At 45.1% G+C, this 24,380-nt stretch overlaps 1 protein-coding gene across 1 annotated transcript; it reads right to left on the reverse strand.

The window, feature by feature from the left end:
- Window positions 1-48: 48 nt before the first annotated feature.
- Window positions 49-24,170, reverse strand: LSM12 (LSM12 homolog). The gene is made up of 5 exons (XM_045888817.3): window positions 21,649-24,170; window positions 19,699-19,832; window positions 4,052-4,161; window positions 2,527-2,653; window positions 49-1,725 (listed from the first exon to the last, which is right to left on the reverse strand). The coding sequence occupies exons 1-5, from the start codon at window positions 21,770-21,772 to the stop codon at window positions 1,633-1,635; spliced, it is 588 nt and encodes a 195-aa protein (XP_045744773.1). The 5' UTR covers window positions 21,773-24,170; the 3' UTR covers window positions 49-1,632.
- Window positions 24,171-24,380: the final 210 nt, after the last annotated feature.

Below are 24,380 nucleotides of genomic sequence, written 5' to 3' on the forward strand. Positions count from 1 at the left end.
CCCCCTCCCTCTGGGGTCTCTAAAGCACGTACAAACCTGAGACATGAGTGATGGTTAAAAAAATTTGGGTTTTATTGTTTTTGCTAAACAATACTAAAAAAAAAAAATTCATTTTGAAGGCAGGGCTTGAATTATTTAATTTTGATCCATTTATTTAATTAAAAAAAAAAAAAGGAAGGGGAAAGAGATCATGGCCAAAAAGATAGTAGTTAACCCCCACCCCACCCCCAAAGCTCTAGCCAGTCACATGAGCATCACCCACTTCCCACTAGGTGCCTGATATTCAGCTGGTGGCACACTCTGCCCCACTGGACTGCCCTGAAGGCACAGGGGCACCGCGTGCCAGTTTTCGGGCTCAGCAGGTTAGTCAAACCAGACAAACTGGTGGGCTAAAGTCCAGAAGTTCTCTCCAGGTTTTCTGCCCATCGGCTGAGCACATACAAACTATCGTAAGCTTGTAAAATTTAAGGGGGGTGGGGAAGGGCATTAAAAGCAGGAGGTTGGTGGGAGAAGAGAAACTATAGGTCACCCAAGCTTTCTCCTGGGCTAGTGGCTCTGGATACAGACTTCAAGAGAGACCGGGAGAGGTGGGTTCCAGGTTTCTTATGGAAGAAAATCATCCTTCGAAGAGAAGCTGAGACGTGCCATGCAAAAGAGTTCTTCCTGCAGAGGGCACGGGAGACAGGGCAGCGGACTCTCCCATCTAGGAGATGGGAGAGTGGTGAGGAAGTTCTTCTAGTACCATGAAGTAAGACAAAAGGCAGAGGGAGAATCCTGAGGTTCTGGCCCAATGTGAGACTGGTACATACACACAGTTAAAGACTAAAAAGCCATCAGGAACCCTCACAGCCGAATCCCACCTGCAAACACTGGCTCTAGAAGTGCTGCAGAAGATTCTTGCTGCGAACCATGTCAAGTTAGTTGCCTGGCTATAGGTGGGGAGGGTAATACGTTTTTATTTTCGAAGGGATGAGGTGGGAAGAGCGGCCATGATCTAGTAAAAAGAGACCTGCAAGAAGCAGAAAATATTTAGAGAACATTTTAATATATATTTTCATATATATATTTAAAGTTAAGAAAAATAAAACTAATTCAAGCCATGCCCTGTGCAAAAAAAGAAAAAAAAAAAGAAAGAAAAAAAAAAGACGAATTTAAAGTGAGACCTCTGTCTGCTGCTCTAGTCTCAACTTAAGTATCACAGTCAGCTTGTTACTTTTATTTTGGAAGAGAAGATGTAAAAGTTTCTTTCGATCACTCAGAAGGCAAGTGTAGCCACTTATAAAAACAGAATGGCAGGGACAGACTAGGAAAGTCAGAGGTGAAAGGGCAGAGCAGGAAAGGAATTTTCAAAAATAAAATTAACAAGGTGACTGTTCCAGAAGGGGGCTGTGAAAAGGACATGGTGGACCAAAGTCTGTTAGTCAAGTAATGATTCAACTTTTAAATTATTCTCTTGTTCTTTTTTGTTGGGTGTTTTGTTTGTTCAAGTCTAAGATTTGGAAATGCTGACCCTTTGTTAACAAGAGCCAACAGGAAATATAGGATCCCTTCCCTCCCCCGGCCTGCCTCCGCCGAAGCCACCACCACCGCCTCGTTGGCTGGATGCTGGAAGAGTCCTCCGTGTGTGTGGACTCAGGATGACAGGGCAGCCTCCTTCTGTGGTTGCTGGGCTTGTGAACGCTGCAGTATCTTTTGGCTTTCCACGTCTCTAAAATGTTTTTCAACCTGAAAGAGACCAGTTCAGCCTAGGTCAGAACAGGAGATGGGCACCAAGGCCTCCCAAACAGTTCATGCCAGGCCTCCACAGCCGGTCCTGGCTGTCCAGCTCAGGGACCACTCAGGCACTAGAAGGCCCCTGCTATCTGCGGGCCTTCCCGGCCGAAGGTAGGCAGCGGCCTCTTGTTTCAACCGCATGTGCTACACCTTCAGCTAAGACTGTCTAAAAGAAAGTGAACCAATAAGCTAAAACACAGTGTGAAAGGAGATTATTTTGACCCCAACTCCCACTCCCCTCTTCACGTAAGTGCAGAATGAAAAGCTGACAGGGAATTAACAGTATTTTAGACTTTTTATATCCAGTGTTGGTCTCTCAATGCTCAGAATGTTTTTACAAATGCGGCAACTCAATCGAGACAGTCACATGACATATGCAGGGTCAGAGACGCCAACAGCAACTCATTTATACCAACCAGCCCTTCCTGAGAAGAACCCAGCCTGGGATGAGAGGAACTGCTCAGGCGCAATACCATGGAATGGTCTGGCTAATTCCAAAAAGCCACACTGCCGAGGACATGGGGCTGCCCACTCACTTTATTGCACACTGCCCAGTGGGTTCCAGCCCCACAGAAGCGGCCAAGCCAGAGCCGCAGAGCACTGCGCGCAGGGGCTGGGGGACTAGGCAGGGCTGCTCTCGGGCTGGCAGGTCAGAGCAGGCAGGGATTGCAGCACAAGGTCCTGGCCTGAAGCTGGAGGGGTGAAGGCCAAGGAATCATCCTCTCTCTCAAGGTTCACGGCTCCTTTACTTACTATTTTGCGTACATGGCTCAGTGCACTCCCCTCTTTGCCTTTACAGTTTTCCACTTGATATGGGGGTGTAATAACAACTTCTTCCATGACTACGATGTTTTTTTCTTGCCATTTACAGTCTTTAATGCTGGAAGGAGAAGAGAGCAGGTGAAAGTTGCCTCTTGCAGGCATCCCACACCTCCTGCCTGATGAATAAATAACTCCAGAAAACTGACCCCAACTTCTCAGCTCACAGCTCAGCCAGTAACTAGATGACAGCAGCCCATAGGGTGCAGTAGCCAAGAAACATTTCCTGGGCACCACTGGCCAGGAAAAGCAATGACATGATGCACATTCATTCCAAGGAGAGCCCAGAAGACTTACTCTGAAGCATTAGAGACCTGGAAAACCATAGAAAACTTCGTGGCAGCCTCAGAAGTCCAATCCAAATTGAATTCAAATAAACAGCTAGGCTCATCAACTGAAGTAGCAGCCTAGGGCAGGGGTTGGCAAACTTTTTCTATAAAGAGTCAGACAGTAAGTATTTGAGGCTGTGAGGGCCATACAATTTCTGTCACAACTACTGAACTCTGCTGCTGTACCTACTACAAAAGCAGCCCCAGATGATACATAAGGGAGCTGATCTGGCTGGAGTTTGCCAACCTTTGACCTAGGGGGAATAGCACCTTTAAAAAGACAGGAAAAGAAACTCCATCTTCCTGTGATCTGCACTCTGCCCCCCACCTCCCGAAATGGAAACTGCTCCTCAAACTGGCCCCTCTCAATTATCAGACAGCTGGGCACTTGCCAGACTGGGAAAACCCATTCTAGGTCACACCTGGGGAAACGCAGGGCAGCTGATATTCCACAGAGCCCCTTCACATACCTGTAACTGCTCAGACACTCACACCACGGCCTCCAGCAGCTCTGATGCCAGCTGCCATCTGTGCACCAGACCCAGGCAGCTACGCAGGGCAACAGAAGGCAGCAGGGGGGAGGGGGTGCCAAATGTTTCCGTTTTTCAGCAGCTAGGGAAGCTAGTGGAGGGTCAAATGACTTCTGCTGTGACAAAATGTCTTTTTGGAGGTGGTAATAAGGTGGCCTTCTGCTCTCCCTAACTCCCTACGTACACCTCAATGTACAATTAATTAGAAAGAGACAGACACTAACTTCCCCTTAGTAAAACTGCATCAGCTTCTGGAGAAAGGTACAACAAGATCAAAATAATGAAAAAGAAAGAAGCCACGAATTCTAAATTCTTGAATACCAGTTCTGAAAGGGATCTTTAGGATTATCTAATCCCAAACCAAATTTACACATGAAGAAACTGAAGGCCAGAGAAGACAACTTGTCCACGATCACACCATTCTCCTGTACGAGAAAGGCAACAGACACCCACATCCCTGGACACCGAGGTGCTGCCAACACACTAACCAGCATCTCTGCTGACTTTCAGGAACACGACTACCCGAAAGCTGGCGACCACACAGCACAGCCAGGCAGCGTCGCCCCCGGGACAAGGGACCCCTATGCTCCCCCGACTCACGTCTTGTGTATGGTCTGGAAGAGCTGCTGGCCCTCTAGGGAAACACCAGCGCTGATTGCATAGGCCTGGCTCAGCTTCTCCTCCTTCTCTGTCCGTGCTTTGCTGGCAAGCTAGGGTGGGGGAGAGGAAAGAGACTCAGAAAAGCATTCACCTTCATTCTTCCCAACAGTCAGGACCTGTTGAGGAAAGGAGGCTGGAAAAGACTGGTTTGGTAGATTCAGTTTTCTCAGAGTCCAAAAGTGAAACAAACACACACCCAAGATGCCTGAGTAGTTACTGCTATGGCGGCAAACATTCCTTCCATCCAGGACTTACTGAGTGCCCACCACGTACCAGACATGCACTGTGCTAAGCTAGAGATACAGCACTGAAGTGGGGACTGGACAGAGACCACAAACAAAAACATAGAGTAACTTCAGACGGTGCTAAGGAGCTAGGAAGAAAATAACGCAGGGCAATGTTACACAGTGGGACGGGGAAGTGACGGCCAAAAAAAAGATAACACACACGTCTATGAAAGGAGAAAATTAAGAATTTTTATCAGCCACTGCTAGAGTCTCGGGTTTAGAAATTCATGTCTACGACATCTTCAGAAATCAGAATTTGAGGTTCTAAAGACTACCTTTCTGGTACCACTATCTGTGCTCACATGGGGAGCCAAAACTCAAGTAAACCTAACCCATGGATACAGTCCACCTTCAACTTGAGCTACCGCTATCCTGCTCTTTAGAAAATGGAACGGTCTGCATTCTACTTTACGTTAGTTCCTTATCTCCCCTCTAGTGGAATGCTCACAAACTGATCAAAAGAAATTCTAATAAAATCTAGTACAGTCGTTCCCCACTGCCCCTTATCCAGGGTCAACCTTGGTCTGGAAACAGATGATCCTCTTCCTGACATATCATCAGGTCAGGTCAACAGTAACCTAACGCTACATCACATCACCTACATCATTCACCTCACTTCATCTCATCACGTAGGCATCTTATCAACCTCACATCAGCACAAGAAAGGTGAGTAAAAACAATACAATGAGGTATTTTGAGAGAGAGAGAGACCATATTCACGTACTGTTATTACAACATATCGTTATAATTATTCTATGTTATTAATAGTTATTGTTGTTAATCTTTATCGTGACTAATTATAAGTTAAACTTTATCATAGCTATGTATGTACAGGGAAAAAAAAAACCTAGTATACATGGGGCTCAGTACTATTCATGGTTTCAGGCATCCTCCAGGGTCTTGGACTGTACATCCTGCAGATAAGGGGAGACTGCTGTACTGTAGTCTACTAAAATCTAGTAAATCCCTCCCAACAGGGGTGGGTTGCCTGTCAACCCCTACTGCCCCTCTAATACACTTTCAGTATTAGTTGCTAGAGACTCCAGAAGTACAAATTTGTCTAAGTGTAAAGCAAAACAAATATGCTGGACAAGATGGTTAAAATGAAAAGGCAGAAAATGCGTCTGAAAGTCAAACAAATGATCTGGAGATTGTTCAGGCCCACGAACATGAACAGCTTAGTATACTGATGCTGCAGCTAGTACACTAAAGACATATGCACAGACACACAAGTGAGAATACATAATTTGTCCCCAAACAACAGCTCCTTAAAATAGGGAGATCATACCTCACACACATCCCCAAAGTACCTAGATATTTGGAATTCTTAAACATTTCTATTCCGCTTTAACAGTGACCCTTCAAACCATAGACCAAATATAGTTTTAGAGGCAAAGTGTCTGTTAGCAAAACGAAGCACTTTATCAAGGCATGGGTTTGACTATGAAGAAGAGAAAAGGAGACCTTCAATTGGGTTATGGGGAGCCCTGCCTCTGAGTTTCAAAGATCATTTGAGGGGCGAGGGGTGTGAACACAGAAGAGAGAGGTCGTGCACGCTGTCATTTCAGTGTCCCTAGGGGAAAGAGGAAAGAAAGGCCAGAACTCTGCAGTGATTTGAAGCCGGAGCTCCTTTTTCACATGGTCCCCAGTACATGGAGAGAGACAAATACAGCAGCACTAAATAATCTTTCAAGCCTGGTCCTGCCATTCTGGCCCCACCAGGCTAGAATTCCAGAGAGAAATAAACGCACACGGCTGACAGTATTCCCCTGAGCCTCGGCAATCCCAACTGCAGCAAGAAAGCACTCAGTTTCTATGGAAAGAGAACCGCTGGTGGTATATTTTAAGCAGCAAAAAGCAAAACTTCGTCACCAAGAAAACCCTGATAATAAGGAGTTTCCTTGAGTCTCACTTGCCAAACAACCCTGTAGAAAATATGAAGTCTCCAAGGAAAGAAGGAAAAACCAGGGGGCAACAGAGCTCCCCTGGATTAACCACGCTCTTGCAGGGCTCCTTCGGAGCGCAAGTGACCAGGCAGAGGTTTACCGTACCCCATGAACAGGCATAAGTGTCTCACTTGGAGGCCTTTTTAAAAACGTTTATCCCTGGGCACCTGGGTGGCTCAGTGGGTTAAGTGGCTGCCTTGGCTCAGGTCATGATCCCAGGGTCCTGGGATGGAGCCCCACATCAGGCTCCCTGCCTCAGCGGGGAGCCTGCTTCTCTCTCTCCCTCTGATAGAGAGAGAGAGTTCTCTATCACTCGCTCTGCTCTCTCTCAAATAAATAAAGAAAAATCTTAAAAAAATAAAATGTTTATCATCCCTGAAAACCAAAAACATCTCCTGGTGTTGAGTCAGACAAAGCTGCTTCTATAAAGCTTGTGTTGACTAGATAATATGGGATACCCACAGCAAATATCCCGGTCACCTACATAGTAGATTAAAAATGTTAACATCACCCATTCAGTAAGAGAGGAATGGCTCAGGGAAACCAGGCACCTATGCAGAATGTTTAAGACGGAACTGACAAATTTAAGCTAGAAGAAGAGGAAAAAAGGCTGGGAGAGGAATCACTTTTGAATTTTTGCCAGAGGCAGAATAAAATGCATATAAATCTCAGCCAGAAGTGATTCCTTTGGACAGCCTGAGTAACAGCAACACAACAGTTAGAGAACAAGGAGTTCAAAGTACACTTCTAGCCCCCCAAAATACCAGTTGTACAATCCCCCCTAAAGGCTCTGAAAGCAAAGGAGAATAGACTAGATGATTCTCCATTTCAACTCATAGTGCACACAGGTCCCAAATGCTAAATGATAAAGTGCCTTAGAGGGGCACCTGTGTGGCTCAGTTGGTTAAGCGTCCGACTCTTGGTTTCAACTTCTGGTTCTGGCTCAGGTTGTGATCTCAGGATCATCGTGAGATCGAGCCCTGCGGCAGGCTCCACGCTCAGTGCAAAGTCTACTTGTCCCTCTCCCTGCCCTTCATCACCCTCTCTCTCTCAAATAAATAAAATCTTTACCAAAGGGGGAAAAAAAAAAAGAGCCTTAGAAAAGTCAACAGAAATCAGAGTAAACTGTGTTTCAATTCGCCCCAATATCCTCACTTACTGTACCTGTGCCTGCAATTGGGCTTTGGGGAATCTGGACGCAGCACAAACCCTGAAACCTCCAGCCGTCAGTTTATGAATTGTATGTTCATGGCAATCTGAAAAATGTTTAACTCTAACATTCAGCCAACTAGATCTGCTTTCACCAGGAACTTGTACAAAAGGGGTAAATTTCTCCCACAGAGGAGTCTATCAAGTAAGCACAAGGAAGGTTACCCTCACAAAAGGAATCTAGAAGTCTTCTCTCAAAACTGGGGGCGAGATTACCTTGCTCTTTTTAGGCATGTTCCTAAAAACTCATAAAAAATAAATAAGCCTCCTTTTGTAAAGCAAATGACTATCACTCTACCCTCAACTTAGCAGTTATACAGATTGAAATCCCCCACATCACGTTTTTTGTAAACCCATGCATATGTGTAAATGGTCCAGTAATTCCAAGAGAGTAAGTTTAGAGTTATTGTCAAACCACTAGAGGGAACCAATAAAAGCCGCCCTCAGTAGAGGTGTTGGGTGTGCCTTTTAAGCTTGGGAGGATTACCAGGATTGCAATTTTTTTAATTCAATGACTACCACCATACTGCATCTATTTTCAATGCAAACATGCTAGTTGCTGGCCTCTCTTCCAATCAAAACTGAAGCACTAACTGGTTAGAATCTCAAAGAATATTCAAGGCACCACTTTACAAACACAGAGTTCAGGCAAACTGAGAAGCACAAACCTACAAATATTTGTTACTAATGTGCATGTGGCTTAATTGAAATGACTGAACAAGACAACCTGTGCTTACCTGCCTCTCTTTTTACTCTGTATGAAACGCAGTGAAAACAGCTATTCCTGTCTACTAACTAGTGCTTCCTCCTGTGGCCATTTTATATATAGCAACTTGATGTGGGCAACGGAAAAGAGTACATGAACTTAATACCAAAGCACATCAATATTAAAAGGCATCTAGTCATGCCTGCCGTGGGGTAACCCTTGAATGAGTGAATGAATGCACACACCTCTCCTCCTACACTCAGTGACATGGAGAAAAGGAAGCAGCCAAAACGACAAAACCCAATCGATATGCACTTCATCTTGTTATTGAGTCACCAGCTGGGCCATCTTAGTCCCACACACCCAGACCAGGGAGGCACAGGTGCTGTGGGGAATCCAGAGGGATTCCTACCTCAAGTATGTAACAGGCTGTGACAGCTGAGACAACAAAGGAAGCTGAGTCCAAAGAGGAACACGCTGGATGTGACCTACTGACTCCACTGAGCCACTCTGAGTTTGTCTTCTGTGTGCATGGGGGCTGTCCAAGCAGCTGCCCTCACAGAACGGTGAGGAAGCCCCGCAGCTGCCTCCTGGGGCCTGCCGCCACTGGCCGAGAGGCCTCTGCTGGAGGCGGAGGGACCGCGGAGGGAGGGCGGACCACGGCGGCCAAGAACCACCGGCATCCTGAGGGCCCGCACTGGTTTCTGCTATTTCCATCCTGGGCTGCGCCCTCGGAAAGCCCTCCTTCCTAGATAGCAACAAGCGGGCTCTCAAAAAGATTTCTTCCAGCTATCAAATCAGTATCCCCAAGTCTTCCTGTTCCCTAGCTGAAAGCTCCTGTCTGACAGTTTCAATAAAATACTGTTCTTTACAACTCTGGATAGTTGGGAACTCCAAAAATAGAGTACCCCACTCGTCGTTGTGTCTTAGAATACATAATAATGAATCAAAACATTGAATCAAACAGGAACCGTAGAGCTTAAGAGGCCTGCTAGTGAATATTAAAATTCTAAGAGCCAATCTGTTGAGTGAGAGCCTACTCCATCCTAGACACCAAGCTACACACTTTACATGTATTAAAACGTTTAATCTGTACAACAGGGTGCCCAGGTGGTTTAGTCAGTTAAGCATCTGCCTTCGACTCAGGTCATGATCTCGGGGTCCTGGGGTTGAGCCCTACATCGGGCTCTCTGTGGAGAGTCCGCTCCCCCCGCCCCACTTATGCTCACTCACTCTCTCTCAAATAAATAAAATCTTTAAAAAAAAAAGTACAAGCCTATGGAACAGGGACTAAAATTCCTCCTACTTAATAAATGGAGAAACTAAGTCACAGCTGTTAAGAAACTTGCCCAAATTTACCAAGCCACAGGTGGGAGTCTGGATTTGAACCCAGTCTGACTCCAGAGCTTACATTCTTAACCCTGTGCTACAAACAGCTCCACATAAGAGAAGTCTAAATTATTGTTGAAAATATAAATTTGAATGCAAAAGAAAATATTTTCAGAAAAGAAAAATTTTTTTCCAGAAAGGAAAAACATTTAATTTTTTTTTTTTTTAAGATTTTATTTATTTGACAGAGAGAGACAGCCAAGAGAGGGAACACAAGCAGGGGGAGTGGGAGAGGGAGAAGCAGGCTTCCCGCTGAGCAGGGAGCCTGATGCATGGCTCGATCCCAGGACCCCAGGATCACGACCTGAGCCGAAGGCAGACGTTTAACGACTGAGCCACCCAGGCGCCCCAAGGAAAAACATTTTAAAACTCAGCTGCCACCTTCTCTTTGTCAGTGCATCCTGGCATTTCCACCAATGTCCCCAGTGCAGAACATAGCTGTCTGCCTTCTAGTGAAGGACCTCTCTTTTCTGAAAAGGGCCCCTGTCTCACACTGAACCTCAAGGACATCCTTTATTTCTTTTGTTGAAGGTAAATCACAGAAATGCTTTTCAGAAAACAGATCTTGTGTGAGAAAGCATTTCAGGCCAATAATGGTAAGCATTCCCTGGACCCATCATTTTCTATTTTTTAAAAAATATTTATCTATTTAAGTAATCTCTATACGCAATGTAGAGGGCTCAAACTCACAACTCCAAAATCAAGAGTCCCATGCTCTACCAACTGAGCCAGCCAGGCGCCCCGTGGACCCATCATTTTCTGATTGGGCCAAGACTAGGGAAGCTAAGTCAAGCAAGCCTCCTGCACTTGAATGTTAAGATACAGTTGAGTGCTGGGGAGCCTGGGTGGCTCAGTCCTTTGAGCCTCCGACTCTTGGTTTCAGCCCAGGTTGTGATCTCATGAGTTGTAGGACAGGGCTCTGCACTCAGCGGGGAGTGGGTTTGAGGATTCTCTCCCTCTGCCCCTCCCTGGATACATCGAGTGCTTTGAGCTAAGATGAACAACACCCTGCAAATCCAGGGGGCCACAGTGACACGATACTTGTTAAACCATCATACTGCTACTGGACAATACAGACCAACCTCAGGTCACAGCCAGTCCACAAAAGCAAAGGTTTTTCTCTCACCTGGTTTAAAACAAAAACTAGCTGCAAGTCAGTGGTTTGTTAGCTATTTGTAATTATGTCACCAAACACAATTCATAACTACAACAGGAAACTAAACTTCCAGGACACTAAATGAGTGATTTCCTACTCCAGAGACCCTGAAGCCAGTTCTACTGTGGAACCTCCACTTGGCCCTTCCAGAGAGAAAACTGGCTGAGACAGAAGCTAAAATCTGACCCCAACAACCTATCTCAGAAATTAGTCGGCTCACATGTAGCTGAGAGGATTAAGGGAGATAGCCCAGGTGAAAACACTAAGGGAGCTATAAAGCACTGTACAAATATTAGCTGTTAACACTGTTATTATAGTATCATTATTGTTAGCACAGAGGTGGCTTGTGGGTCATTTCAGAAAAATTCATACACTCCAACCTTCCTTTAGCCAATGAGCTCGGTGCTCTCCCCTTTCTGGTTTCTATAAGAGCTACTAGAGAACTTATAAGTCCTAAACAGAACATCTTCCAAATAAAAAAATACATATATGTTCTGATTAAGAAAAAAAAAGAAAAGAACATCTTCCAAAATATAACTAGAATAGTAAGTGGGAATGTCTTTAACTTTATATGCCCAAATGGGTGCACTACCTATGGAATAAAGAGATGATTTGGGGGCGCCTGGGTGGCTCAGTCGATTAAGCATCCAACTCTTGATTTTGGCTCAGGTCAGGATCTCAGGGTGGAGAGACTGAGCCTGTGTCAAGCTCCTCCATGGGCGTGGAGCCTGCTTAAGATTCTCTCTCCCTCCCTCTGCCCCTCCCCCCCATTCCCACCTTCCCTCCCCTGCTAGGGAGCATGTGCACTTCTCATTCTCTAAAAAAAAAAAAGTTGATTTTATTCAGTGATAGCGAAAGAGCCATGCCCTGTTTCCTGGGCTCTGAAAAGAGAGAAAAAGTAATAGAGAAGAGCCACACCCCCCTACTGCCTCAAAAAGAGATTCTGGCTCAAACTCTTGCCTACCACACACTAGCTGCATGAACCCGAGCACAATGCATAACCTCTCCAGAGCTTCAATTCATTCATCTGGGGCCCATCCTGAAGGGTTACTGTTGGAATTCAGTAAGCATGTACAGCACCTAATACCAATATCGGCACGTAACTAGTCCATGTCCTCCCTCCAAGAACTAAGAACCTCCAGGTTAGCTTACTGACAGAAGAGCAAAAGCTTCTAAATTGCAGATGGACAAACCGAACACCTTCCAAATTAGCTTGATGCCATTTAACTTCCTTCCTTTTATCTAATTATTTATTCTTCAAGACCCTACTCCACTATTACATCAGAAAAGCCTTCCCTAAAATGTTTACTACTCTATGCCAAGGGTTGGCAAACTACAGCCAGTGGGCCAAATTCAACCAACCAACCACCTGTTTTCGTCCTGCTATATTGGAAAGACCACACCCATTTGTTTATATGTCATCTATAGCTGCTTTTGCTGCAAAGGCAAAGTGGAGTAGTTGTGACAAAGGATGGATATCCCACAAACCTAAATTATTTACTATCTGGCCCTTCACAGAGAAAGTTTGCTGGCCTCTGCTCTACGCTCCCATAGCACCTTGCTCACACCTCCATTAACACTGATCCTGCCATACTGTCAGCACTAGTTAAAAATGCTGCTCTCCTTCACCACTGCCAACAAACATGAGATCCTTGAGGGCAAAAGCGGTCTTAATCTAACATTCCCAGCACCTGGAAGGAAGGGGTAGTGAGAGGAAAGGAGGACAAAAGGAAAAGAAACCTCCACCATTAGAATTTCACAGAACAGTTCTCAGCTCCAATAAGTGACTAACACACAGTCACACAATTCATTAACAGCCCAGCTGTTAAAGAACCCAGTTCTTCAAACTCCCCACATTCTACCACACACACTGTTAGCTTCTGACATAGTGTGCAGATCCTTTCATTTTCCACTTCAGGTACAATTTGCTGGACTCTCCAGGGTAGTTTCTGGTATTTACCTAAGCTAGTCTCAAAATTCCAATGCTGGAACTTGACTGCGTCACCCTTTTCCCCCAAAAGCCTGTTCTGTAGCAGGAAGACTAAACAGTTAGAATGCCCCTTAAGAGCAGAAGCGATACCACCACCGACCCACCAGTGAAGTCCTCATTTTAAATCACCTCCATGTCAGAGTGCAGAGGTGCCTTCAATAACACACAGATGGCCCACCTCTGCCAGTAACTCAGGCACAGCAATTGTCTCCACACCCCGTGATGTCAAGAAAGCCCCCTTGGGAATCAAACCTTTAACCTAATGAAGGCTCACAGGATCGGCTGGCTGCCATGCACTATAGCCTGAACTGAGTCAGGAGCCCTAGCCCAGACACTGCATCCCCCACTATGGCTGTGTCAGTTTTACCCTAAAGTTTGATGCCACTGAATGGGACATCCTTCAAAAGGCTAGTGATTTTTTTTTTTTTTAAGATTTTATTTATTTATTTGACAGAGGGAGACAGAGCAAGAGAGGGAACACAAGCAGGGGGAGTGGGAGAGGGAGAAGCAGGCTTCCCGCTGAGCAGGGAGCCCGATGCGGGGCTCGATCCCAGGACCCTGGGATCATGACCTGAACCGAAGGCAGATGCTTAACGACTGAGCCACCCAGGCGCCCCAAAAGGCTAGTGATTTTTTTTTAAGTAGACTCCCCGTTGAGTGAGGAGCCCAATGCAGGGTTTGAACTCACGACACTGAGATCAAGACCTAAGCCAAGGGGCGCCTGGGTGGCTCAGCTGGTTAAGTGTCTGCCTTCGGCTTGGGTCATGATCCCAGGGTCCTGGGATTGGTCCCACATCAGGCTCCATGCTCCGCAGGGAGTGTGCTTCTCCCTCTCCCGCTCCCCCTGCTTGTGTTCCCTCTCTCACTGTGTCTGTCAAATAAATAAAATCTTAAAAAAAAAAAAAAAACACCTAAGCAGAGATCAAGATTCAGACACTTAACCAATAAGCCACCCAGGTGCCCCCAAAAGGCTAGTGATTTTTAAAATGGCAGTCAGGGAGCGCCTGGGTGGTTCAGTCGTTAAGCGTCTGCCTTCGGCTCAGGTCCTGATCCCAGGGTCCTGGGATCAAGCCCCTCATCAGGCTCCCTGCTCAGCGGGAAGCCTGCTTCTCCCTCTCCCACTCCCCCTGCTTGTGTTCCCTCTCTCGCTGTCTCTCTGTCAAATAAATAAAATCTTTAAAAAAATAATTAAATTAAATTAAATTAAATGGCAGTCTGAGTGGCTCAGTTAAGCGACCGACTCTTGATTTCAGTTCAGGTCATGATCTCAGGGTCCTGGGTCTCAGCGGAAGTCTGCTTGAGATTCTCCCTCTCCTGCTCCTCCCCACCATGTGCTCTCCCTCTAAAATAAATAAATAAATCTTTTTAACAAAATAAGTAAAATGGCAGCCAATCATTCTACCTTGCTAACTTCATCTGATACCACTCACTACTTAACATGTCCCGTCACACGGTAGTAATGGGCTCTTCTTTTTTTTTTTTTAAAGATTTTATTTATTTATTTGACAGAGAGAGAGAGAGAGAGACAGTGAGAGAGGGAATACAAGTAGGCAGAGTGGGAGAGGGAGAAGCAGGCTTCCCGCGGAGCAGGGAGCCCGATGCGGGACTCAATCCCAGGACCCTGGGATCATGACCTGAGCCGAAGGCAGACACTTAACCGACTGAGTCACCCAGGCGTCCCAATAATGGGCTCTTCCTTTTCAACCCCAACCTATACCTTCATGACACTGTCATAAGGAAACAGCTGTGTCTGCTCACAGCCAGGTGCAAAACACCGATGGACTCTAACCCGGTACTGGAGCCTTTACAATATACTCTAATCAAGTGAGCCAACAGGTTATATACAGCTTCTAGAAGCTAGAAAAATTTTATCTGACAAAAAAATCTTGCTTTCTCTAGAAAAGTAGTGGTTTCCCTTCCCACATTTACACATAATATGAACTCCTACCAATATACACATAACCTAAACAGTGTGGCCAGGCCATCAGATTCTACTTGGTGATAACTCCACACCTCAACACATTAGGGTCACGATATGGTCAAGGGCCCACCTAACAAGATAGATCCATGAACAAAGGCCACAATGCAGCAGCTATTAACTACTCCAGGAGTTTACTCATACTGGAGAATCAACACTCAAATCACTGGAAAGTCTAAGGTTATGCTAAAACCTTAGCTTTGAAATTGGGAGAACTCAAAACAAAAAGTCAGTCAGCTCTTCCCCCAATGTGACATCATATCTAAAGGTGAACAATTTTTTTTTTTTTAAACTGAACTCTGTGACTCTTCCATTTTCTCAGCCTTACGAGAACCGCCCCCTACCACCCCGCCCAATCTCCATATACCCTTTTTATCCAAAGGCAGCCAACTCCTTCTTCATTAGCAGGGGCTAATGATAAGCCTTTTGAATCTCTTCTTCCTGGTTGCATTTGATAATTCACTGCTTGTTAGTAAGATCTAAATGGGTAATAATGGATAAAAGAGGCTGACAAATTAGTCAGTGGTTTGGCAAAGGAGGTGGATGCCTTATATGTGTGTGGATTTCAATTTCCTATGCTTTGTCACTTTTCCCACCTCCCCCCACAACACACAAATATCTCTCCAAGAAAGTCTTCTCCGACTCAGCAAAGTGAGAAGACAACTTACATCTCAGTCAATACACTGGATGCATTTATCTGAACAAATACATACACTTGCTTCGGCTATGTCCCTGAGTTCTTTCCTAAGGATCTCAGAAGTTGAAAGCACAGCCTCCTAGGTTCTGTGACTGCTCACTCTAAACTCCAGTACTCAGCCAAGTGTTCACTTAACTATGCCACCTGGTAACACTGCTCTCAATGTTCAAGTTAATTCTGGTCACCAAGAAGAGATCTCTTAAAAACATTTAACTCAATTACATATTAATGGTATTCAATACAATTTTGATTTTCCGCAATCTGGGGTTGGCAAGTTTGGACACTGAACAAATGTCAATCCAAAGCCAGGAGAGACTGACATAGTAATAGCATTCATATTCTTGGCTGCCTTCCCTCAGTCATAATGCCCCCCTTCCCCCCATCCTGCCCCTATGCCTATTCAAGGAACATCAGTTGGCTACACATAGCTAATGCAGAAGAACAGACTAACATCTGCCAATTCTAGTCAATTGACCTAATCCCCATAACAACTCTATGAGACAGGTACTAACGTTATCCCACTTTTACAGTGAGGAAACTGATGCTTAGTAAGGGTAAGAGGCAGAGAAGTGACTTTAAAGACTTACCTGCTTGATTCCTGCTTTTTCTACTAGACCACAATGCTCCTGACCACATAATACAGAGGTTTCTCTACATAAAAATACTATTAACATGGGACTTTGCAGTCAAAATATCAGACGTGAGTTCAAATCCCAGCTCTATTACTTAGTAGTTGCATGATCTAGAGCTAATGACTCATTCTCTCTGAGCCTCAGTTTACCCTCCTATGAGATGCTGATGGTACCCACACCATAAGAACTGTTAGAATTAAATGAGATGTCTACCAGTTGCTAGTTCAGAGTGGCACATAAAAACATTAGTTCCCACACTACCAGCCATATAACCTAGAACAAGTCACTTAAACGAGTAAGCCTGTCTTCTCATCTGTTAAATGAAAAGGAAAAGAATACACTCTAAAGATCACATGGTGTGATTGTGAGAATGGAATGAGAGGTGTCAAAGCTCTTTGTAAATTGTAAAGCACGAGACAAATGTAAAATGTGGTCCCCAGCAGAGCTTACCACAACACCTTGCACAAAATAGATTTCAGGAAATATTTTATAATGCTACACAAGAGAGAACCTTGTTAATGTTGACATGTCCCAAATCATCTCCTGAGAACACTACCAACCCATGGGTAATCTTCATCCCCAGAGAACCAGATGCAGAGTCAGTTCAAAGGAACTTGTTAAGAAGAAACACCATACTTCATTCTGCCACGTGGACCCTAGGGTTCTTCTTGTCCTAAAGCAATATTTAAACCTTCCTCATGACAAAATAAACTAATAAGCCACAGGGTGAGTAACCTGAACCTCACTTATGACTGGCTTTGATGTGCTTTTGTACTTTTATTGAAATGCTTCTGTCTTAGAGTCAGGAAATTCAGAACACTTCAACAGGGTACAATGGTACTGTGGAGAAGATCAAATGATACTCATAACTTCCACCTTCAGCAACCCCACTGTCCTCTTCCAAGCTGCCTCTCACATCCCACAGCTGTGGACAGACACAGGACTTCTTAGCCTGCAGTGAACTGTAAACAGAAAGCAAAATAGGCTCATCTCTAAGAACTGCTAGTTCGTACCTTCTCTAGTTGGGCTGGAATTAAGTATTTTCTTTAAAAGTCCTTCTCTTCCATTTCCTGCTGGGTCAGAGTAAACAAATATCCAATTTATATCAACAGGATTAATTAAACAAAGCACTTACTATATCAGCAACATGAGCCAACATGTGACAGTATCTTCCTACTGGAAGTGGAGCACACAGGTGGTGTGCTCCACTCCCCAAGACTGTGAGCAGCAAGTTTTCTTCCAGGGATCTCTGAGCACTTTAGTTCCCTTCTAACATGATTAAACAATCCTCCATCTTAAAAATACCCCAAGTCCATGCTCTTCAATGGGATGGACTTTTCAGGTCATTCAAGCAATATGTAAACACCTGCCCAGATTAAGTTTTCAGTAACAGTGCAGCACGCTCTTCTAAGTCTAACCGATTCCAGGGAGCAATCACCAAGCATCCTCAAACGATGGGAAAGCCAATATAGCTTACTCCTAAACATGTCTGCAAATGAAAGAGTGAATAAATGAAGTCCAGAGATAGCCCTCCAACCTAATTTTAGTTTTTAAGTTTCTGACTCCTCTTCCCAGCAAACCTTTTTCAAGACTTGGCAAGCAGACCACAAAAAAAAGTAAAAATTTCCAGTCTTCCTTAACCTATTGATACCTGCTGCTTTCTTGAAAGAGTGGGTAAACAACTAGTTTACAACAATACTGATAATCTAAAACTGACCAGCAGAAAGCAAAACCCTAAAGGACAAAAATACGCTGCAAACTCAATAACCAAGAACTATGTATATTTGAGGTCAAACATAAGTAAATTACCTCTTAACAGCTCCCACTTAACTGTCTCACCCCTAATAATCCAATTCCTCTCAACTAAACGGTGGCACATATTGGTCCCAAGAACAGAAACTTAATCCTTTACATTTCAGAAAACCATCCCTCTTTCAAATAATCTTTCCTCTACTACTCACTAAAGATCCAGTTATTTAGTAACAAACTTTCATACCCTATAAACACTAAAAGTAACTATTTTCTCTTCAACATACCAGAAATAAACTATTTCACTTGAACCTTTTAAAATCTCTTCAGCCAAAAAAAAAAAAAAAAAAAAAGACAACCACTCAAAGACCTCCTACATTCTAATAGGAGGTACCGAAGCCAGGGTTTCAAAAACCTATAGATTTCTAAGAATGGGACATTCTATATGCAACAGCCTTTAATATGAAACCCAACACCGTTCTGAATCTGTCTTCAGCCATCACTAAAAAACAAGTGGCATTTCCCTGGAATCTGAAAAGAAGGGACCTGCAGATCGGAGGTAACTATATACTGCCAGCCTCAGTTACCCTCTATTGTTTCAGCTGCCTGAGTGTTTCCTTGCTTTGCTGAGTTGTAGCCAACATACCACATTCCCGAGAGAAGCAAGAGAATATACGTTATTACAAGACTCCTCCAGAGGGAAAAACCTCCACCACACTAATTCACGAGACTTAAGGAAAGGCAGCTGCTACTAAAATCGAAGGTCTAATATTCATTCAAAAAATATTAAGCACTTATTCTGTGCAAGGCTCTGTATATTCAGCCATGAACAAAACAAGTATGGCTCCCATCCTCACAAGTTTGGTTAAGATAGAAAAGCAAACAAATGATACACAATTATGCTTATAATAAGGCTATGAATAGGGTAACCTTAAGTTCCAATGTGCCCAGGACACACTGATCTATACTTGTCCCAGTGTAAAACAAAAGCACTCTGCTTTACTCTCAAAAATGTCCCAAGTTGGACTATAAATGCTATGTCACTTTAACTCTAAAGGATAAAGTACTGTAAGAGAGAATAATGGGAGCAAATTACTTTAGCCTGGGTGATCAGAGAAGACTTCTTGGAAGAGGTGCCATTAACTAAGTCCTGAAGGATGCGGCTCCAGACATTCTGGAAGAAAGAGTGTTCAAAGTACAGGACAGCAAAGACTACAGGGCATGGGATGGTATTATTATTATTATTATACATGAACTTTCGCTCACAGAACTAAAGAGTCAAAGTGGTTTGGGGGTTCCCAGATCATCAACATGTACGTCCAAGATTAAAATATCCTAAGCCTCTAATTCTGTCAGACTTCAAAAATACAAACAAAGACACAAATGTAGCTCTAAGGCAGTAGTTTTCCAAATTTTTGTAGGTCATGAATCAGAGATCTGCAAAATACTCCATATGTTCACCAAAACCACATCTATTCATGTGTGCGCACACACAATTTCAGGAGATTCACAGGCAACACCCCACCCAACCCCACCAATACCGGAAGTTCACGCATGGACTCCAGGTTTAAAAAAAAAAAAAAAAAAGTCCTCTTTCACAAAGGACAAAAGCAAGCTCGCAACTTTATTTCTCTATTTGGGCATTAAAAGGTTTCTTAAGTCTTCTGAAGATATCCAGGAATAAAGAGAAAACCTAAACTGATAGGTTTTTCAAAAAGGTGTCAGAACAAACAATTTTAAGTCAATGAAAAAATGAAAAACAATGGACAATGTATGTATCACCAAGCGTCAATGAGTCTCAATTTTCCCCCCCATTCTGGAGAGCCAGAACTGCCCTCAAGTCCTTACCTTACTAACATTGAGTGAAGCTAGGGGAGGAGGGGTTTCTGTTCGGTCATTAATTATTTCCACTTCTGAAACATACTGTAAGTTTATGAGCAAGATGTCTGCATGGTTGGGCTTTCCACTGGAAGAGGGACATTCTGGTGAAAAAATAAAGTTAAGGAAAATAGGGGCAAACAGAGCACTGACACATCCCAAAAGGGGCATGGAAAACACAATTCACACAAGGCTGGTGTAACAGGTGTGCCACGAGCAAGAGGGGGGAGCCTCACAAGAATCACAGCTCTCCTCAGGAAATCTCTGCCTATCACCTTCCGCCCGCTCAAAACCCCAGAACCAAAAGATCTCAAGCTTTTCAAAGCCAAATACCATCCAAAATTGGAAGCCTCAGAAAGGGTTTCTGTCACCTCTCTACTGGTTGTATGGGGAGGCATAATGCAGTGTTAATGTCGTATATATAGTTTGTCTTGGACCTAAGGAACCACACAGGAGAGGAAGTACTTTCTGTTCTTGGTATAATACTCCTTTCATCTATATACTGCTCTTTTCACTTTTTTAGATTTCAGATTTCCCATTCTGCAGAGGAGGAAACTATAGCACTGGAAAGGAGGCTCACTCCAGGTGAACCCAGCTAGATAACCCATTTATTTATATATTTATATATTCATTCATTCATTCTTTCTTTCTTTCACTCACCCGTCCTCCAACTATTTATCAAGAGCATAATATACGCCAATTAAAAGTAAAGTAATTCCTCATGCCAAAACCCTTCCAATTAAACCACTAATGTAAAAGGTCTATTTGGTCCAGATCTGAGTTTTTATATTTTACCAAAAAAAGGCAATGGTTCTTGCCGTAGTTTCAGAGGACATCTTCCTAAGCTAGAAATCTACAACTAGTGGTATACTTGCCACTCAAATGCAGCACTCAGTAGGAAACTTCCTTTTGAAAGATGCCATAAAGGATTACTCAAAAAAATAAAAAAATAAACCCACCTGTGGCTCAGAAAGGGGAAGGGGTGGCTTATTTATTGCAATCATAAAGTATTTTGTTTCCAAGACTGAGTTTCCTGGAGTAATTCACAAATCATTTCCACCCCAAAGAAGCAGGTCTTCTTTTCCATTCTGTTTAACACCGACACTTCCAAAAGGGGAGGCAACTGCTATGGAAAAGTCAGGACTCCATGTGCTGGGCTGAGGAGAAGATAACTTACTCTTTCACCTGTAACCCACACAACCCGACACGAGCCCCTGAAAAAAACGTAGTCTTCTATCTGGACCAGGTTTCCAATGCAAACATTCTCAAAACAGCAATTTTCAAATGACTGAGAAAGCTAATTCAATACTCCCCGCTCCCAGTAGCACCACGCAAACACACTCACCAGCAAAACAAGCCCCTATCCCCATTTCAGATACAAACTGTCCTGCAGTTACTCTCCCCCAAAGCAAGCAAGGCCCATTTGGTCACCACCCCACCGCCCTTCCCTGGACCGAATCCCACCAGAAAACACCCCCTCTTAAACTCCATACCCTTGCGCTACTAGCAGTTCCTTACTCTGCACACCCCCTCCCCACATGATTCTACTCGCCCCCCTTCCATCCGGGCTCCAATCCACCAGCCCCCTCCCACGACCACCCTCTCTCCCGATCACTGTGTCCCCTCTCCTAGCGTTTCCCCGAAAAGGCATCCGCGTGTCAAGCCCCCCTACACCCACTGACCCTCGCTCGGGGCCCAGCTCCCACAAGGGCTGGGAGACAGGGTCCCCAAAGCGGACCAAGGGACACGCGAAGAGGGGGAGGGGAGCTCAGGCCCGTGCGCATGCGCTCCGGGCGCCGCGGTAGCCGGTCGCCCCTAGGCCCGGAGAGGGCCCCAGCCGCCGCCGTCGTCCCCCACCCCCCCCACCACCACCGCACATACACGCCGGCCCGGCCTCGGGCTCCGCGCAGCGAAGGATACTTAAAGCCAGCATTTTGGACTGGTAGTCGAAGGCTACCACCTCGCCCTGCAGCCGCTGCTCCTGGCACGTCCGGCACGACACCTGGCTCCCAACGCTGAAGTACTCGCCCGGAGGAGCCGCCATCTTGGGAGAGCAGCCGCGGCCGGCGGCGGCGGCGGCAGCAGCGGGCGAAAGCCGGGCCCCCAGTGAGCGCCGCGACGCGACGCACGAGGCGTGCTGACGTCACACGCCAGGGCGTGGCCTGGCGCTGGGTGGGGCGGGAGCCTAGGTGGAAAAGGAAAGAAGAGGAAATAAAGGGGTATCTGAGTAAGTAGGTTTGTGCAACTGGGCCCGCATGGTAAGGTGCTTGCAGACTCCTTTTCAGAAGTTAAAGATAAATGACCTACGTGGAATGAAAAGGGGAAGGAGGCGGGAGCTGCAGTCTCCATATGAGCACACCTTGACACAAGAGTTTAATGAATGAACTCTGTATTTTATATACGAGGAATCGGAGGACCAGAGGACTTACGGAAACTTGCCCAAAATTATTATACCCAGTTACAAAGTGGTAGTGGAAAGAACACTGCCTATAGGATTAGCCAAACTGGGATCGGAATCCCAGGTCTGCCACTTACTAAGTTGTATGACCTTGAGCAAATTACTAAACCTGATCCTGCATCTTTATTTCTTCTGTATTATTACTTACTGAACTCCCAACAATCCTTTGGTGTAGGAATCAACACCTTCATTTTACAGATGAAGAAACTAAAGTCTTAGACTAAACTTGGCTGGGATCGCACAACCAGAAAGAATTCGTTCTACCTGTTTCCAAAGACGGTGCTGTTTACTGCTCTGCTGTATTAAATAATGCCTTCCAGAGGAGTTAGGTGGTTAAGTGAGATGTGTACAGATGAATGGCATGTAGTAGGTCTTTAATAAATGGTAGTTCCTCCATGATCACCCATCACCCTTGGAACTCGAGATGCCTCCCCATCTCCCATCCTGCTCTCTCTAGAAAGCCAGGCAAAGGGCAGGAATGAGAAGCAGAGGTAGTGACAAAGGTGGCCTTGGGACAGTTTTGACCCTCCCCCATTAGTGTCCATCAGATATACTAAAATTTTAACATGCAAGATGCATTTTCAAGCCCTATCATCACCAATTTCCATCCCTAATCCACCTACCTGCCCCTCCCCCCATAGAAATTCTGGGGCCTCACATAGTAACAATAGGCTGACCTTTCTCTAGTCCAGAGGGAGGCAAAGGGCTAGTGCTGGTGCTACTTAACCTGAACACAGTTCAAAAGTGTTTCCTCACCCTGCAAGAGACATCAACTTCCTAATGTTAGGCGTATATATGTACAGTCATTGTAATAGGAATAAATACACTGCTCCCTCTTAGTTGTGTTTTTTCGGATAACTTTCAAGTCTGACCCTCACAACAAGTCATATGTAACTGCCGCTCCACTTTTTATATGGCATTGTGATTATAGGTTTTCATATATATGACTGCCAGGTACTGTTAGGAAAAGCTTCTTGGAGGAAGTGAAAAAATCTGAGACCTAAAGGACAAGCAAAATCCCTAAAAAGAGAGAGAGCTTGGTGATTTCAAGGAACATAAAGTAGTTCAGAAATATTATGAAATGGAGTTGTGGGGGTAGGCTGGTAAAAGTTGTCTTGCTAGAGCCTGAGCAAACTTTGAAAGACCTAGAAAATGTAGGCTTTCTCCTTGGGGCAATTGGAAAACATTTAGCAAGGGAGTGAAATGACATTTATATCCAGCTTCCGTTCCCCACACCTTTTTAATTAGTGAAATTAATCTCTTTCCAAGAAGAACCATATTTACATTCTCATTTTCATCCACCCATCAGAAAACTCTCCAAGAACAAAGTTGCTTGAGGTAGGAAGGAACGGGGGAGCCACTCAACAGCATCCTCCCACCCCAACTCTGCCTCTAGGCAGGACCTCGCCTAGAACAGCTGAGGTTTCTATTTTGTGCGTGTTCCTCGAGAGGATTATTCCAAATTTTGTCGTGGGTGTGTGCCCCTCCTCTTCCCATACCAACGCAGCTACTACCTCACGGTTTACCTGCCCAGCGAGGTTTGGGAAGGCAAGAAAATGGAAGGAGGGAGATAAAGCAAGCTTAGAAGTGGGAGGAAGTGTGACTTAGACTGCTACGTGTAAGAATTCGCAAGTGTTTAAGGAAGACTCTTCAAAATTAAGAGGCTTATCTGTCAGCTTCCAAATCAATAACGGATGAATTCGGGCGGGAGATTCTTGAGCTGGGGGAGAAAGGCAAGGTTTGATCAGCGGTGTATGCAAATTTAGGGTCCCGCTTCAGCGCCGACCGGTGATGCCTGGCTCCTCCGATGAGGGAGTGCACGTAAACCTTTCTCCAAGAAATCTCAGAATATCTTTGGAGGGTAGCGGTACAGGAGAAAAGAGGTCCGGTCTCGAAGAATCCTGACGTTGGAGATTACACATCCATCTTCGCAGCAGCAAAGCAAGAACCCCGGTCCCGTCGCCGACCCGCAAGTTAGTCCTTCCTTTGACCCGGAACAGCAGCGGGAGCCGCCTCTGCGCCCAATGCCCACGTGCCGCAACAGCGGCCACGTGGGGCTCTGCGGAAACGCCTTCGCAAAGATTTGTCCCCTGCGCTGCCCAGTAGAAAGGAAGGCCCGGGAAGAGAGCTGGAGGAAACGGTACCGGCTAGAGGCCGGGCTCGCGCGAGTCTGGGACAGCCGGGGGGCGGGGCC

The sequence above is a fragment of the Mirounga angustirostris genome, unplaced genomic scaffold (assembly GCF_029215605.1).
Source record: "Mirounga angustirostris isolate CCGP_5_RB_7025 unplaced genomic scaffold, mMirAng1.0.hap1 SCAF_17, whole genome shotgun sequence".
Taxonomy (NCBI): domain Eukaryota; kingdom Metazoa; phylum Chordata; class Mammalia; order Carnivora; family Phocidae; genus Mirounga; species Mirounga angustirostris.